At 37.3% G+C, this 17281-nt stretch overlaps 1 protein-coding gene across 1 annotated transcript; it reads right to left on the reverse strand.

The window, feature by feature from the left end:
• Window positions 1-4848: 4848 nt before the first annotated feature.
• Window positions 4849-14889, reverse strand: KCNN2 (potassium intermediate/small conductance calcium-activated channel, subfamily N, member 2). Its single transcript, XM_009574492.1, has 4 exons — window positions 14784-14889; window positions 12156-12283; window positions 7457-7526; window positions 4849-5566 (listed from the first exon to the last, which is right to left on the reverse strand). The coding sequence occupies exons 1-4, from the start codon at window positions 14808-14810 to the stop codon at window positions 5279-5281; spliced, it is 513 nt and encodes a 170-aa protein (XP_009572787.1). The 5' UTR covers window positions 14811-14889; the 3' UTR covers window positions 4849-5278.
• Between the last annotated feature and the right edge of the window lie 2392 nt (window positions 14890-17281).

Here is a 17281-nt window from a genome sequence, read left to right on the forward strand (position 1 = left end):
CTTTGATGTAACCACACAGCAAAACATGCAGCTCCTCTTTAGAGTCAAGATACTTCAGAGTCAAGAGTTCAAGGGAAATGCATGTTTAGAAGGCAACAAGAGGTGAGAATAGGCATAATTTTAAAGTAGAACCTTTTAACTAAAAGCTTGTTGCTTGCTTCATGTATAATTGAAAAAAGTCCAGATTCTCCTAAATATTTGAAGATACTAATGGGTTTAAGTGAATCTGAATGCAAGGAAGTCAGCATAAAGCATTTTATGCTTCACTTCTCCATCTGATTTAGTTACTTGCCATGTTAGATTGCAACAGGTTCATGTCTGTAGCTTATGGTTTTTCTTGCATTGCAGCTGTGTTGCATATCCTCCATCATGCAGAAAGGCTTTGCAGTTCTCTGAAGGAGAATCTCCTTCATATAAAAGCCTGAAAATTATTTACCTAATGGAGCTTCAACTGTATCACTGTAACGAAGTCTAATATACAGCTCTATGGTCATGCTCATTCCAGCAACTGCCTCCATTTTAGCTTTCTCAGAGCATGTCTACACATCCTAGCCCAGACTATGCTGCACCTGCTCCATCCATGTGCTGTACTGCCCAGCTGCGAGCAATTCTTGGCAGGGAGTCAAGTGTCTGCGTTAGGCTTGGTGCGATGCTAAGCCGTAAGTCTTGAGCGGAGTTGCATAAATTAATACAACTCTCCTCTGCTGTTTATTGCGATCATCTTGCACATCAGGCCGTTCTTGAGAGATGGGGCTTATTTGCTCAGTGCTGGGCTTACTCACTCTATAGTGAGTGAAACCCTGTGGTTTCTGGACCAGAGTTGATATGCAGATAGCGAGGCACTCAGGCAGGTCAGAGCATACCTGTGCACACCTGACTGCAAAGTGTCTCCTAAGCATCTCTTTTTCTTTATTCTCTCAGTCATGGAGAGGGCAAAGATCCGTATAGATACTCCTTACATGGCTTGGAGAAAAGCAGACATTACTTTGTCTGGTCAGTCTTCTCTGCACTTGTGCTAACAGGTATAGGATCAGATTCATAAGCCCTGATTGACAGATGCAGGTTAATTTTTTTATGCATATATAAAGTTCCACATTCATAAATGGTTGGCTCTGAATGTGTGTAAGCTCCACCTCAGGACTGTACTGATACGGCAGTGCTCTTCCTGGGCTACAACTGGCTTGTACCTAGGTAGCCAAGAGTGCTACTTAGGTGGAGGAAATTTGTGACCGTTTCTACCTGAGCACGTAGATATGCTGATACGGGGATAGGTTTCTGAAAGTGAGACACAGCAGTGTTAGCTCTTTCCTCCCTCCCCCTTCTTATTTGGCTGCTTCTCACCACTTAATAATTATTTTGAGAGGGGTGGACTAAAAAGGCAAAAGGACTTTAAGGACTTTCTTTTAGAAACAATATGAGCAACAAAAATTGGAGAGAACAGACTTACTAATCAGAAAATCTTACTTCCATAGATAAAACTTACTAAGAATTTTTCGTAACTTTTAGTTAGGGGAAAAGAGCTTTCAGACAATTTCCAGTTGTAGTACTGATATAGGTAATAGGTTTTATTCTGAATATTAGACACTCATATTTAAACCATTTATTCTTTTATGCTTAGGTATGCTTTTGGTGTGCGGTATATCAATTTTAATGTCCACATATATCTGACATGGAAAGAGTCTTACAAACTGCGTGGCAGTAAAACAGTATGCCTATCTTTGACCTCTAATGATGACAGTGATTCAGACCCAGTCTGGGGAGCTACGGTTTGTAAATAGCTCACAAGCAAAGGTATGGACTTCCAGAAGGCGTTCAGAGCTCCTAAGCTGGATGTGTAACTTTTAGGTAGTGAAGCTCTTTCCATATCAGATCCATCTTTATGGAGCAGCAGGAGGTAAAGAAAGGCTGAGTCGCACAAGTCTGTCTGTAGAGATCTGCAGGCTTACAATAGATAATGATTTGCAGAATTCAGAACTGCAGAGCATTTGCAAGTATAATATCTATGAATGTATTATTCTGATCTTGCAAAACAAATGTATCTAAAAAACACTATTTAAATCAATGTATTTAGTTTTAAGCATGGTGAATAGGCCTATTTCTGATCTTACATTTCAGTCTTTATAGGCAAGATGTCTTTGCTAAGTGTCATTAAAAATGCAGGGATTAGCAACAAGACTCCAAAGTAACTGATAAATGGGATAGGTGTCTGGAATGCAGTGAAAAGGAGAAGTTCAGCAGCAACTGAAAGCTGAATTTTCCTGTCAGTGAGACTAAAGCAAGAGGTGCACGAAGCTTTTCAACTGTAATATGGTAAATATGTCATATGCTTTGAGAAAGATTCCTTGCTGTTTGTAAACAATCTTTCAAAGAAAAATCTACATTCAACTACACAAGCAGTTCCAGAGATATGTCATAATGCTACTTTTTTCTTTTGGTGAGCTCATATGCTGAACACGGCGAAGGAGCTTAAGTTTTGGAAATAAAAAATCAGTACTGAAATTTGTCATACCACAAAACTCAAACAAGGAAAGATTAAAAGGAGTTTTTTATCAGGAGTAAGAAAATCAAACCCACACTGCTTTGTGCTCTCTTGAATATAAGTTTACATCTGTCTTTTCTTGGACTGGATTCATATGCAGTGCTTAAGTGCTTTTCAAAACCAGGTATTAGAAGAAAAGAATCATCAGTACCAAAAATGCAGATAAAATATTTGTAGTAAGATTTAGAGTAAATTAAGAAATTGAACTGCAGTATTCCATGGTGTCATCATTTGTTGTTTGCTTTAAAAACAAAGACAGGAATCCAAAAGAATTTGGCAGATTATTACAGAACCCTACTGATGGGGATAGTCCTGGTACATCTCACAGCCCTGCTTGCATAAAGCTGCTGCAAGAATTTAGTAGGTTCAGGCTCCTGAGTCCTACTGTGTAAAAGAAATGGAGAGGTCAAAGATGACAGTTGCTCTTTCACATCAGAATAAAGCAGCTCAATACTTACAGCTAGATCTTAAATCAAACTTAACTCTGACAGATTGGCAAGAATTTTCAATGTGGAGCTACAGTTCTTTAAAAACCCTGTTGTACAATCCAGAGGAGAAAAAAAAAGTGTCTTACAAATATAAAAAAGATGTTGTATTCAAGCTGACAGGACAAGAAGGAATGTATTCAAGCTACAGCAAGTGTATTTCACATTCAATGACAGGAAAAATATTCTAAATTAAACACAAAAAATGGCAGAATGAACAAAGAAAAATCTTCAAAAAAAGAATTTTGAAACTTGACTATTAAATTCCAATAATATTAATCGCTACTTCTAATCCTGCCAACAGTGTAAAGTGGGTGGCCTCATGACCACTCAAAATCTCGTCTAGTTTAGGACTGGGCTAGCACAGTATTAGCACTATAGAGTATCCATCTTTTCGTTTGGAAATGAACATCATAAAAACAAAAGCAGAACTGCAAATACTGTGCATACTGCTTATTATTTCCAGCCACAAAATACCACAGTCTGTAAACAAGGCACTCCAAAGGCATGCAACTCTCCTGCTTATCTAGGGGGAGAAAAATACTGCGAAGTCACCATTCTTCTCAAGGACATAAAAAGTGCTGGAGAAACCCTTGACCTTTTCATAAACAAGCAATGCCTTTGGATGTAACTTATACTTATCAGTTATGTATTTTGTACCTCCAAAAAAGGGAGACCCTTTATTTTAAATAGGCAAGTGTCTGCTGTTTTTCAAATTATGTGTTTGGTTTTTGAGGAATTTTGGATGCTGGGGAGAACAGCTCTTTTGTCTTGTCCAGCACGGCTCTGCCCTGACTTTCTGCATTACTATCTTCCCTCCCTGCCGCTACTGACCAGAACTCACGATGTCTCATGGAGCAATCGGCATTTCCTTCAACGTGCATGTTAGTTACTTCTAGGCAGACATAGTATTCCTTGGAAACAGCCAGCTGTGCCTACTTATTATACTTGGCTATAGTGTCACCCTTGTCTGTAAATTGCGGGGGGAGATGACTAGTATATTTCATAAACAGCAAGTACTATAAAATATTTCATAAAGTAAAATAGTTTCCTTATTATTATGTTTTTTTTAAGAAAGCAGGAGGCCTTATTATTTGTGCATGAAGGTAAAGTACCACAGATACTTCACTGCCGTAACTCCAGTCTACAGCAGGTTTTTTTACAACAGTTTTTGGAAATATTGCTAAAAGTGTGTTGCTAAGCTTGACTGCAGAGCAGAAACCATGGGGATTACCCGAACGTAATGTATACAGAACACTGTGCTGCCATCACGCAATTGTGTATACTGTAACTCTGTGTGTCAGTCATTCACTCCAGAAACATTAAACACAAAAAAAGGGAGTGTAGAAAGTGGCAACCTAACACTTTCAAAACCCAAACAGCATTAATGGGAGACTTCCAGCTTGAAAGTGATGCTTCTGTCTGGACATACTTACCTGGCATAATTATGAGACTCTGAATAAATGAACAGGACTTTACCTGTGCTTTTTGCATGCCAGTAGCTTTACAAATAGTCAGTTTAAAAGATCTTTGCCATGGGCATTGCATAAATAATTTTATATACATAAGTATATATGTATATATATTATCTATGTGTGTGTGTACAAATGCATGTTAAACAAAAGCCCTAGGAAGATTTTAAAAACCCATAGCGTACTTCATAACTTATTTTCTAGGGTAAACTATATTTTTAATTAATCACTTCAGAAATCGAAGCTGTTAGTGACCTTTTAAAATGACTATACATATACAGCACACTGTTAGATGAATATTGATTTTTTTCCCCCTCCACTGCAAGCAAAGTTTAGAGAATTAGTTTTCATACTGAGAGATAATTATTAAGCTTCAATTTTGTTTCTTAAAACTTTATAATTAGGCCTTTTGATTGTGAGCTTTTTTTTTAGTTGTTAAGTCCAAGTAACCAAGCAACTATGTGCAGAAATTAACCTTTTTATTATATTATATACTGTAGTAGTAAAGTTTGTTTGAAGTGCATGAATAAAAAGTTAATGATATTACAGGAGGAACAATCTATTATAGCAATAGTAGGTGCATTCACTGTGCATCTGAGAGGAGGAGGGGGGAAAAAAGAAGAGTTTTCACTCATTTTGGCCTAAAATGTGTTCAGGTTTCCAGGATTCTGACATCAGAACCCAGATAACACTGGTCAGAACCATAGGGCTTTACAATAAAAGCTAAAATATTGACCATATGATGGCAAAAAGTCTTTATTTTGTGGTTAAGTTATTCTCTTCTAGCTACTCTCTGATGAAGTTGGTGGTGCTGTGGAGGATGATCTCCTTCTTCTTGACAAAGATCGTGATCGTTCAGCACTGTAGGCAACATGCTTATCATAATTTTGTATCTGAGCCTCGAGGAAATCCCTCTGTTGCTGGCTGATTGTCTGGCTAATCAGTCCAGGGAGAGCTTGAATGCTACCAATTAAAGTTTCCAGTTTAGTTTCCAGAGTAACAATTCTCTTCTCAAAATCTTCGCTTCTTTCATTTAAGTCAGAAATCATGTCATACATGATGTTTTGAGTCTGAAAATAGAAGGATGTAAACAAAGATTTAGAGAGACCTTACAAATATTGCAACAAGCAGCACAACTCTACCAGGGTTTGTAAATGCTTTTGAACTTCACAAAGGATATGAATATTATAACAATATCTAGTCTTGTAAAATAATTTTCCTTGTAGATTCAGAATAAGCTTTCTACTAAATTTGTTGAGCAGAAACATAATATATTTTGAGTAGCACTTCAGATGTCAAGGTCTAAATGAATTAGACAAAAGACCAGACCTTTTTTGGAAGTTCAGGTGCTTAGAAATGCACCATGCTAAGCTTTATGAACTGTCAGTTGTGTAAACCACCAGGAGACTGAGGCTCCGAAGCCATGATCCATCCTCGACTCTTCTGTATTTCCTCTGGTTTTAAACATCCTCATTCTTCTAAGCAGAACACAAATGTTGTTCATTTGCTTTCTCCTTAAACTGACCAGGTTTTCTTGAAACACGGTGGATTGTTTTTGAAAAGTAGTGCAAGGAGCAAAAACTCAATTGTATGTTTCTCTACTTCTGCGTTCCCCAATCTATCTGCCCTCTACAAAACAGTGTTTGGTTACAACAAGTATATGTGTACTTTAAAATGCCATAGTGGTCAGTAAAAATGTAATCTGAAATGTGTTATTTCATACAGACTTGGAACTGGTTAAAAATAATGACTGAATTTCTCCTTCTGATAGACTGAGACTTCAGATTAGACTTAAACTGAAGTCAAAACTGGATGTACTTCAGTAGACAAACTGGTTGAAGTTTGTAAAACATCCAAAGGGAATGAAAATTAATTGAATGACTGACTGCCTGAAGTGTAAAGCACTTCAATATCAGATGAATGTCAATAACCCATTTCTCTGCCCCCTATTTCAAGATGCTAGCATAACCCTTGAAAGCAAAGTAGTCTACATTAAATAGTATCTGAAAAGTCCTTATCAGTTGCCAGAAGCGTTAGATTGAAATGTATTTTCAGCAACTGAAGTTGTCAGGTGGTTCTCTGAAGCAAAAGGGGAATGAACACTGAAGAGTTTAATCTTTGCTTTGATGCACTTTAAACTGAGGAGGGTTTTGAGGTACATGAAGAGGTGTACAAGAAACCCTTAGGAAAAACCCATTAATGCCTCTAATATAGCCTCAAATTAAGATCAAAGTAACTGTTAAATACTGAGGTCTAATGTGAAACCTGGAATGCTATCAGCTCAGCTCTCACTCTCTAGTTATTATTTTATATTTTTATATTTTTATATTTTAATGAAAAATCCCAGCAACAATAGACAAGCAGTTTCCAACTGAACAGCCTCTTTTACCTCATCTCAAATGGCTTAAAAAAGATTAATAAAGCTTACGATATATCGGCAAAGTAGGCAGCTATTATTCATTACAAAAACTTAAAACAAATGCAGACCTAAATTTACTTGTCCAAAGTTACTGCTGCATAAGACAACAGGAATAGAAAACCAGAACCTCTGACTCCAGTCTGCGTGAGAGCCTGTGTACTATGGTCCCTCATGGCACAGTCACTATCACCGGACAGGAAATCTCTTTACTAGCCAGCACTACACTACTACGGCCCACTCACAGTTCAGCATTTACCATGACCACTGCAGTCACTTCAGGAGCTCTCAGGATCAGCCTCTCAATTGTGAAATCTTTTTCAAATGTACAAAAAAAAAAAAACAACGTGCATTCAAACTTTGCTCAGAGCCATAAACAAGATGTTTCATTCAGTAGGTGTTACCACAAAACACACACATATTTTCATTTCTACGAATAACAAACTTGTTAACAATATTTGCATGTATAATACATAACATTTTCACTTACAAACTCTTGCTTTTGAAAGGATGAATGTTAAAACAACAGTAGTTGCCTACTAACCTTTGCAAGGTCCACCAAAGTGTTGGCTTGATCATTCAGTTTCCTTTGTTCCATTTTTACGCTTCTTAATCTAAAAAGTGGAATTTGAAGTCAGATTTTTTTGTGTATGGTCATATTAGGATTCTAAAAAGCATGCACAAAACTTAGAAGAGCAAATAACTGCATGGACAATGTCTTGAGTACTTTGTGTAAAGTTGGAATTGGTCATGTGTCTGCTACAATGAGAAGCATGCTTCTTCAACACCGCAAAAAAGGAAAGAGCAAGGAAATGTGATGTCCTTGAGAATACCATTTGCCGTGGTCAAAGTTGAATTCAAAAAGGGAGATAACAATTTATCCAGACTATATGAAAGAAAGCCAAAACATTCCTCAAAGCCTCAGTATCGTGACAAGTAGATATAGGAAGAAACATAGAACAACTGTTTTTTGTCATTAATGTTGTAGCAATCAAGAATCTTCCCATGCCTACATGACTAGATACAGGTATTAGCCCTGTTCTGTCGGAAATGGATTGAGTTAGCAGGTGTTTGAACCTGATGGAAATACAGTGATAAGTGAGTTTCTCATTACTTTAAACAGAACTTCCATCTGACCAGCAGCTAAATAACCAACATACTTGCCAATACATTTGATTTTCTTACATGATTTGTGAATCTAACTATGATTACATTTTAAATTTACATTAGACATTCTTTTTCAATGCACTGTTTAAACTACAGCATTGAAAAACTATGAAAGAAGCAGCAAGGGTATATTTTTCTCTTTGATGCCTACCTATCTGCATTATTATTAGTTATGCACATTCTTTAAAAGATATATACATGACCTTTCTTATGTATTCCCTGAAACAAAGTCCATGTTTTTCAGATTAACTACTAGAGGAGTGGTTTGTAGGATGCGATTTTCAAAAATAAGCAATTTCTCTCTTAAGTACGAGTCATTTGTTCAACACTTCCCAACAGAGAAATACTTGGACGGTCAATGATTTTTCTGGTGGCTGTTCTAAGCAGGAAATAGCATTTTTTTAAAAAAAGTGTCAATTTATAAACAATGTGTGGTAAGATACCATGCAGTCTACTAATATGTCAAGGGTCAACCAAGCTAACCATTTGGTTAGCTGTCAAATGAAAATAAGTTTGGCAGCATTTTGTGGCAGGTGGGTTGCTAATGCATACTCTGCCTATTTCTCAGTGATGGTGTTACTTAAAAAGCTAGTTTAAAGAAAGCCTTCTTGGAGATCTTCCAAAATCAGGAAGTTTCTGTTCATATCTTTAGTTACCAAGCATTTCCCTTCATATCTAGGCTAACCGCTGTGAGAAACTAAGTTGTGAAGAGTGAAATATCTTTTAAAACACATGGAAATAACTCTGTTAAGGTAGAAATCAATTGTTCACATAAAATTGACTTCCAGTGGCTTGTTACTGGAATGTCATACACTCTTCTTCCCCTGGAGGCTTCCTTCAGAGCACAACATAAATGCATTCTGTAGGAATGGTGCTTTCAGAGGCTATGAGCTGAAGCTATTCTAAAACAAAAAATATGAAGGAGTCTCCAAAGTATGGAGTTATATCATTACAGTTTCAGAACAGAATAATTACTCAAAGGTAAGCATGTAATGATTTGACTGGAGAATGATAACCCTAGTATTTTGGTCAGCATCTCTCAAATAATTTGCAGAATATGTTTTCTGCTGTTCTTAAGATTCATTGACTCATCTATTTGCCAGTTAGTATTTTAATTCTAAAATTCTAAGAAATTCATTGTTATTGTAGCAATCCAAGTAGCAGCCGACACCAACATGGTAATTCCTCACGGTAACCAACCCAATACCTATCACGGGCTGTAAAAATGTATCTCTAGGTAATGGCAAGTCTTTAGCTGCAGCAGCCGGATTTAAAGAAAACTGTCAGACTTTCGTTCCTAAATTCATTAAGAGAAAATACGAAACATCTTGATTTTATGAACTTCACTTATCACAGCAAAAGATTATGATTCTGGATCGCGTTTCCATGGCAGCAATCAGACCACTGAAGTTCACAAATAAAGACTCTATTTTTTGCATGCAGACAGTGGTAAATTCTGCAAATTTAGAAAGGAACAGCTTATACAACTTACTTCCGAGCTCTATTTTCATTTTGTTGAAATAAAAAGACAAAACAAAAGAAAACAAACTGTAAAATACACTAAAACAACCAAACGAGCACAGTGGGCTCAATTCAGCAGGTGCAAGTCCTAGGGAGCTGCTACTTCTTTCAATCAGTAATTGCCTGAGGTGGAGCCTAACTCACTTGCATTCATGATGAAGGAACCTGCAATAGCTTCAAACCTTCCTATTAACTACATCTATAGATTTTCTTATTCATACAATACATAAAATGCCTTTTAATAGTATCATTTAGAGTGATGATTTCACCTTCATCTTATTTAGTGTGCATGAGAAGCAGAAAAGACCCAGACCAGCTAAAGGCAGTTTTAGAGCTCTGACTGTGAGTTTGAGAGTGTTATCATGATCTGCTCTGGTTTCTTCTATAAAACTGGCCCTGAAACTTCACTCTTTTATTTCTGTCTCCAGTGAAATGGTTGGAAAGGTGAAGGAGGGGGACCAATAAAAACCTAAGAATCCAGAAAGATGGAGAAGAGCCATATACTACCATGAGTCACTTGAGAAAAGTTCAAAGATGCAAAGGGCAAAAAAAAAATGTGCACCCATCTACTCTGCTACAGCTGGAAGACAGCAAACTGCTAGAGCAGTGTTTTCATCCATGGCACATGCTTCAGCATATTGAGAAAATGATCCTTTTTTTTTCCTTTTTTTTTGCTTAAATGTAAAAGTTTGGGAATGGGATGCAAAGCACTGAAGGACAGAGGGAAATGCATTATTAACATAGTTGTTCAAAGTTTGGCTGGCATAGCTAGGAAAAAATTACTGCTGCAACCTTCTTCACCCCACCTGATTAATGAATTTTTAAGGCAGGTGCAGAACACCACTCTACATCCTGTGAAGCTCTTCTGGGCTTGAATGATATATAAAGCTGCAGATTGAGCCTGCAGTGCTTTTTAGATTCTTCTCTGAACATGTGTGTGCACGTACACAGACACACACACACACACACAGACAAAATAAATAGCAAAGTTAAAGTGTTAAGGAATAACCTTTGCAATCAAGGATTCAAGTCCGGTAAAGGATGCACAGGACATGCCATCCTCTATCCTAGAACCCCTGCCACTCCTCTCTGCCTCCCAATCCTTTAAGCTAAGCAGGATGGCCAAATTGGGAAAATATACTTTTTATATCCACATAGAAATGCCTCAACTTTTGTTGTCTTTTTATTCCTTCAAGTATTTCTGCAACAGCACAGTAACATTTAATCCTGCAAGTTTGCTAAATATAATATAGTAATCAAGGTTTATAGAACACTTAATACCTTAAGCTTAGCTACCCTTTGCTTTAAAACATTGCTATGAAACAGAGAAACAATGACTGTTAGCCTAAATTTACTAATAGGAAATATGATAACCCGGCCTTTCCTTCCTGTCTTTCCCGCAAGATGACACATAGGTGTTCTTTTCATGATGGATGCTTCCCTCACATCTCCTCACACGTTGGCTCAGACACAGGCCCACACTCAAAAGTTATCAAAACATTAGTTTGAAATTAAACTTACTTAATTTATCTACATCTCCCCAGTATCTCATGGAAATTAATTTCATAGGCTGTACAAATGGCTGCCTCAGGCTGGATGGGGACATCGAATAAAGCAGACAAATAGTGGCATGGGACGTGACCATTCCTCAAGAAGAATTTGTGGTTCCCGGGGACAAAAGTCTCTTTTTTTCTCCCATGCAGTCCAAGGAAGAGTAACTGAATCATTGTGCAATTCTGCTGGTTTTGATGTGCTTTATGACAAGTATGTATTATGAATTTTAGATAAACTTATAGTCTGGCAATACCATAATTCAGCTTAATCTTACTACTGGTTACAGTTCTCAGGCTTGTTTTCAACCCCTTAATCTATCAGTGGAGGGGAAGAACTCATCCGAATCATGCCAGAGGTGCTCAAAGGTCACACGAAGACTGTTGGCATATACTGGAAACAGGCGTCAGGGGTCATGGCTGACATGATTTGATTTTATGCACTGAGAATATATGATGGAGACAGGCGACTAATTGCTGTTGGGCTGTACAATGACACTTGATGCATATTCTTTTCATTAAACACTATATACATACTCATAGGCTCGCTTCTATTACATCATTCTGATTTTAAATTATTAAAACATCTACTACAAACGAAACTTTTTTCATTTTCTCCTGTCTATTGTATCTTATTACCTGTAAGCAAATACATAATAACAAAGGATAGTCTCAGTGGCGAAAGACAAAAAAAGTCTTAGATAACTCAAGAAGCATGGGAAACTTCCAAAAAAATTATAAATGAGTTTGTTTTACCCCAGATTGGACATACACAGCCAGGATACTTTTTTTATTTTTTTGTAAACAGGTAATACAATAAAACCTTATCTTTGTCTTACTCTTAGAGAAAAATCAACCTCAAGAGCAATGTTCTATGAAGGGGGGAGGGGCAGGAGAGAAGGGAGGGGGCAAGACGGGACATGGGGACTTAGAGTGACTATGATGAAGAGGGAAACTAAGACAGAAAACACCTGGAGCAGAAAACTAAAACAAAATAGTACTTACTGATGAATAGCTTGCAAGAATTTGCGTTGATGTTTCCTTACTTTTGCATGGTCTATCTTTTTAACCAGCTTTGTGTTTTTATAAATTAACCATGTTTCCCTGAGTACATTAGCCGCTGCATTTTTCACCTGTTTAATAGAAGAAAAACACCAGGCTGACAAAAGTAGCATTATATTATATTTTCTCTTTTCTGGTATAAACTCTTTCTAAAGCACTTAAGACCCTGCCTAACTGTGGGAAGTGGGTACATCAAGAAACCGCAGCACCGAGGGCAGAAAGCAGTAACTGGACCAAGGCAACTGCTAAGCAATTTCCATGTTACTTATAAATGTGATATTGGGACCAGCTTTCTTTGCATCGGGGAATAATTTGTCCCTCTTGAAAGAGTTAGCACCATTTGGCGTTTATGGCAATATAAATTACAGTGAGGAAATACTAATGCATTATCTGTATAGTAATTAACTAAATGTATTTAATAGGATCATAAAATTTCTCTCTTTCTTGTTCTACAGTAATACCTTTTAAATCTCTTAGCAATTTAACAGTCTTTTGAATTTCCAGAGCGGTTTGAACATACTTTTTTTCATTTTTCTTTTACATTTTTATTCTTGTTTCTTTTTTACAATTCTCTGAGAATATGAAAAAATACATTGTCAATTAATGTGGCCAGTGTTCTATTTCATAAGTGCTTTGATTTTTTTTTAAAATGAGGCTTTCCATAAAATGTTAAAGGTAACAGCATCTACAATTCAGTCTTAGGCCCTCCAAAATTTTCAAGAATGCTTGAACACAACAAAGAATTTCAATGCAATGTTGATTAATGACTAGGTTACTTGCAAAGGAAAACTGTAAACCTTATTATTTATCTTTATTTTCTCTCCCTCCAACTTTGTATCATGCCAGTCACTGCAGCATCAGAGCTGAGTCAATGTCTAGGTAAAGGCATTGCGGGAATGCCATGCAGCAGCTCCTCCCAACAAGAGGTCCCCACCTTGTACCTGTAGAAGTAATGAAGAACCTTCATGGTTCTGACTTCAGTGGAAGCACAATCACATTTTAGAGACCTCCTCGCAATCTCTACCGAGTCCTTGCATTTCCACAAGGTATGGCTATCTTCAGGCTGTGAGGAAACCTCTCCAGTAACCGATTTGTGACCTGATGTACATCTCAGATTTGTTTGCTTGGTTTGCTTTTCATGTGCTTTGAGTTTCATGAGTTTGAAGCTACCAAAGCACCACCTAGATACAGTATTAGACCGATATTTAGATTTCTACGAAGGATAGCTGAATAAAATAAACTTTAAAAGGCACAAATGAACACCAGACTCACAATCTAGCCAATCTTTACAAAACCTTTTTCCCTCCTGAAAGACATTTTGAGCTCAGCTGTCAGATTACACTAGAAAAGTGCCTGTGTTAGGAAGGAACAAATTGTTGTCTATGGTCTAGTGTGAACAAGACCTTAACTGACTATAATAGGAGTGTAAATCCATAAGCTCAGATAGATACCTCAAGTCGGACACCCTCTACAGCTCTATGAAGAACTGCTTCCCACTCATCCTTAGTCTTTCCCCAGAGTGACTGCTTAGGCTTTCACCACAGTGACTGCTTACGCTGTTAGTGGTGACCAGCATAAAAACAAGGCACCCAGCACAACCAGAGCAGTGTACTGACATGTCCTGGAAACACAGCTTGTAGAGACATGATATGGCTCTCTGCAGCAGAGGCAAACCAACCTCCTTCCTGCCTGGAGCAGAGCCGTGGTTTCCAGCTCAGGCATCAAACATCCCTCTCCATCCATCAGCAAGGACAAGCTCTGCTGAATTCCTGTTGTGAGTGTAAGGACCTTCCTCTTCGTATTGGCTCTTCTCAATAACGAAGATTAAACAAGTTGAGAGGACTGTGTAGCTCCTACTCATTTTCTTGTTCCTTCAACACTGACCTGTTTTATTTCAATAAAGGATTTCTATTGCCTTGTTTGCTGCATTCTTTCATTTTCCAAGATGTTATTGTAATTTAAATTATATTTCATAAGGAAAATTTTAAAATATTTTTTATGAATTCTATGATTTCTAGAGTTTTTTTTAAAATAATCTTTTCTGAAAATATTATTACGTACAAACACCTTTCACAGCACTTCAGTACTGTGTGCCGCTAAGTGAACCCCGTGTTGAGTACACAAAGCAACTGAAAAGACTATCTCGCTCACAAACCATATGTCTTTTTTTTAAGAATGTCCTTCGTATTGTATACAAATTTTTGTATATATCAGTCATTTCACTTATTTTAGCTACAAAAGTTTTATATATTCTTCTCACATGCTGCATGAAAGTTTTTCAGCTTAATATAATAGTCTTTAGTTTCACAGCATTTAAATGTTGGTTATACCAGTTATCTTCCAGGTGCAAGGACCCTCTATAGAAGAATATTCAAATCCTCAAAATCTGATGAGAACTTGCAGTTGCCCTCAATTCAGAGAAAAGCTCAAGGCATTCGATTCCTCCTCCTTGCAAAATCACACCCGTGAAAAAGTTTAGTGGGAGAACAGAGCAGGAGACTATTTAAAACAAATGTAGAAATAAATTAACACACATTTCCTTTTCAGTTGTGAATATAAAGTGTGACTTACTCTTTTAGTTAGCTGGGTATCCATCATGAAATTATGCACATGTTTTTCAGCTTTGGTAAGTTCTAACTTCCTTGCCACCACAGCTACCACCAGTGCAGTGCACCCAGCACCCTGAAAACAATAAAACAAACCCCCAAGATGTTACTACTGCATTTTGCAGAGTTTTTGGTGGAAGTTTCTCCTTTGCTGTAGAAGTATGGCAGGCATCAGGTGATTCATCCCTGGTAAATACAGTGAACACGCTACAGCTATTTCAGTTCAGAGTAATACGAAAAGTCAGTAATTACAGGCTGGTAAACTGTCAAGGCATCAAAACAATTAGTGAGCAGCATCATTTAAAAGTTCTGCTTTTTTTCCTGCAGGGGTTGAAAATTTGAACACATCCCATTTCTAGTGCATAAACAAAGGGGGTGATCAAAACAACTTTTAAAGCCCAGAATATTAGTAAATAAATGCAGAATACCCTGTTCTTAAAAATTGTCTCAAGGTTTCAGCAAATGCTAAAGAGGAAATAAGATTAGATTAGTATTTAGCACACAAAACCAGAAAAGTTTCTTAGGATTTTCTGTAGGGCCTAAAAATAATAATCAATTTAATATTTGATCACTTTAGTATACTTCCCTGTTGTTCTCTGAGTCCTTCAATGACCTTATAGTATTTCTACTTATCTTATTACCATTTAAAATGGTACATGCACAAGACCATTTCTTCAAAACGTGGAGAAAATATCAATTTTCTAATTTGTGCTCTGTGTGTGTATGTATATGTATGTATATACATGGACATGCATGTTCACAACAGGCCAAAACTAGTAGGTGCCTGTCCCTTTGAAATGACAGTGCCTTTATCAGCATCACAAATTTAAATGTTTTTTTTGGGGGGAAAGAAAGGGAAAAAGGCTAAAATGAGCCAGGTAATGAGAAGCAGCGTCTATTATACACATCTAGAGGTATAATTTACTTCACACTATTAATAAATTCTGCTGTCAGTCTTTTTTTTTTTAAACAAATCTTTTCAGATTCTTTTCAAAAAAGTACAAAAATCACATTAAATATACAACGTCGTGTTTAACTTGCAGGTCCACCCCAATCTAGTTGTTATTGTACCTGTGTCAGTTACTCTCCAGTATAAAGCTATCTCTTGTTGCACATTGAAGCTTACCACATTTTCATTCACAGAGCTTTTTTCCATTCTTTCTGTATTTCTCCCACTAATTTATTCTCTCTCCATTCCCCACCTCTATAACTGCCTTACTCTCGCCAGAAAATCCAGAAGAAATCTCTGAACCCATCTTCCAAAATACAAATTCCATTAATAAACACATAGAGCCTGCAAAATAAACAAACTCATTGGACACCCTTACATAGTGTCCTCAAAAAAAAGGAATCTGCTCTCTCTGCTTACTTATTGAGGCACCCAAGGAATTTTGCAAAAGTCTCTCCAATCCCCTGGTAAATTGTTCCAAGAAATCCATCTGTTCCTCACAAACATCTACTTTTCTGCAATTAGTTCTCACCTATCAAAACTTCTATCCCCAACAGCTTTCAACATTCCCTTGAATGAGTCCTTTGTAATTTTGCTGCATTTCCTGCTTCTCTCCTGTCCTCGATACTAAGCTTTCTAGCTTTGCTGTTCCCTCTCCCTTTGTTCTCCAACCCTGTGTCGATAGAATTTCATGGAAATCTACTTGAAGTCTTGTTCTCTCCATGACATGAGTCAAAATGGGGCTATAAGTTCCTTTGCTTCTCCAGATTCCACTAAGAGTTAAAAAGGAAGAAGGCAGCCAGTGCAGCTTAAGGCTGAGCACTTCAGAAATACACCGAGCCTTCTGAGAAGAGGAATAAGCAGGAGATGCTCTACCACATGCCCCACCTCCCCAGAAAATAGACAGTTCTCCTTTGATCTTCCGCCTGTGAAGGAGGGCAGGAGAGAAGTGTTAATATGCAGAAGACTTCTCTATGGACAAATAAATAAATAAATAACCCCATAAAACAGCAAGAACATGAAAAGAAAAGCAGACATCTTTTCGCCCTGTATATCAGGATAACCGGGCCCAGATGTTGATTTAATGACATAACACGTTCTGCCTGCTTACAGCAAGAATGCTAAAATGGAATGAGATTATTAATACAGGCACCACTGGCAAACAAAACAGCTATTTATGCCAATTTACCAGGGGAGAGAAATATTAGATCCCCCTTCCCAGCTCCCCCCAAAAAAGGCTAGAGGAATGGTGATAGGCAAAAGGAATTTGGTGTGAGCTGAAATTATTCCAGCCTTTGCGATTAACTCTCACGCTTTTTCAGAGTGGCACTGCAGTTACAAGGGCCAAACACTGTTAAAAACAGTAGCTTTATATCTCACATGAAAGACACTGCCTGTAGCAGCAGAATATTGTCAGCGGCAAGCTACAACAATCAACGCTATGGTGTATAGGCACTGCTATCTTCCTTATCTCCACAATGGAGAGGTATTATAGAATCATAGAATCATTAAGG

Source organism: Fulmarus glacialis, unplaced genomic scaffold (genome assembly GCF_000690835.1).
Source record: "Fulmarus glacialis isolate BGI_N327 unplaced genomic scaffold, ASM69083v1 scaffold38433, whole genome shotgun sequence".
In the NCBI taxonomy this organism is placed as follows: domain Eukaryota; kingdom Metazoa; phylum Chordata; class Aves; order Procellariiformes; family Procellariidae; genus Fulmarus; species Fulmarus glacialis.

What these genes read in the sequence shown, in the direction of transcription:
- KCNN2 (XM_009574492.1), bottom strand. Translation starts at nt 14,810, where the DNA reads ATGATGGATACCCAGCTAACTAAAAGA. An exon ending in ATACCCAGCTAACTAAAAGA is followed by an intron (nt 12,284 to 14,783) that starts GTAAGTCACACT and finishes TCTATTAAACAG; the next exon opens with GTGAAAAATGCAGCGGCTAA. An exon ending in CTTTGGTGGACCTTGCAAAG is followed by an intron (nt 5,567 to 7,456) that starts GTTAGTAGGCAA and finishes TTCTATTTTCAG; the next exon opens with ACTCAAAACATCATGTATGA.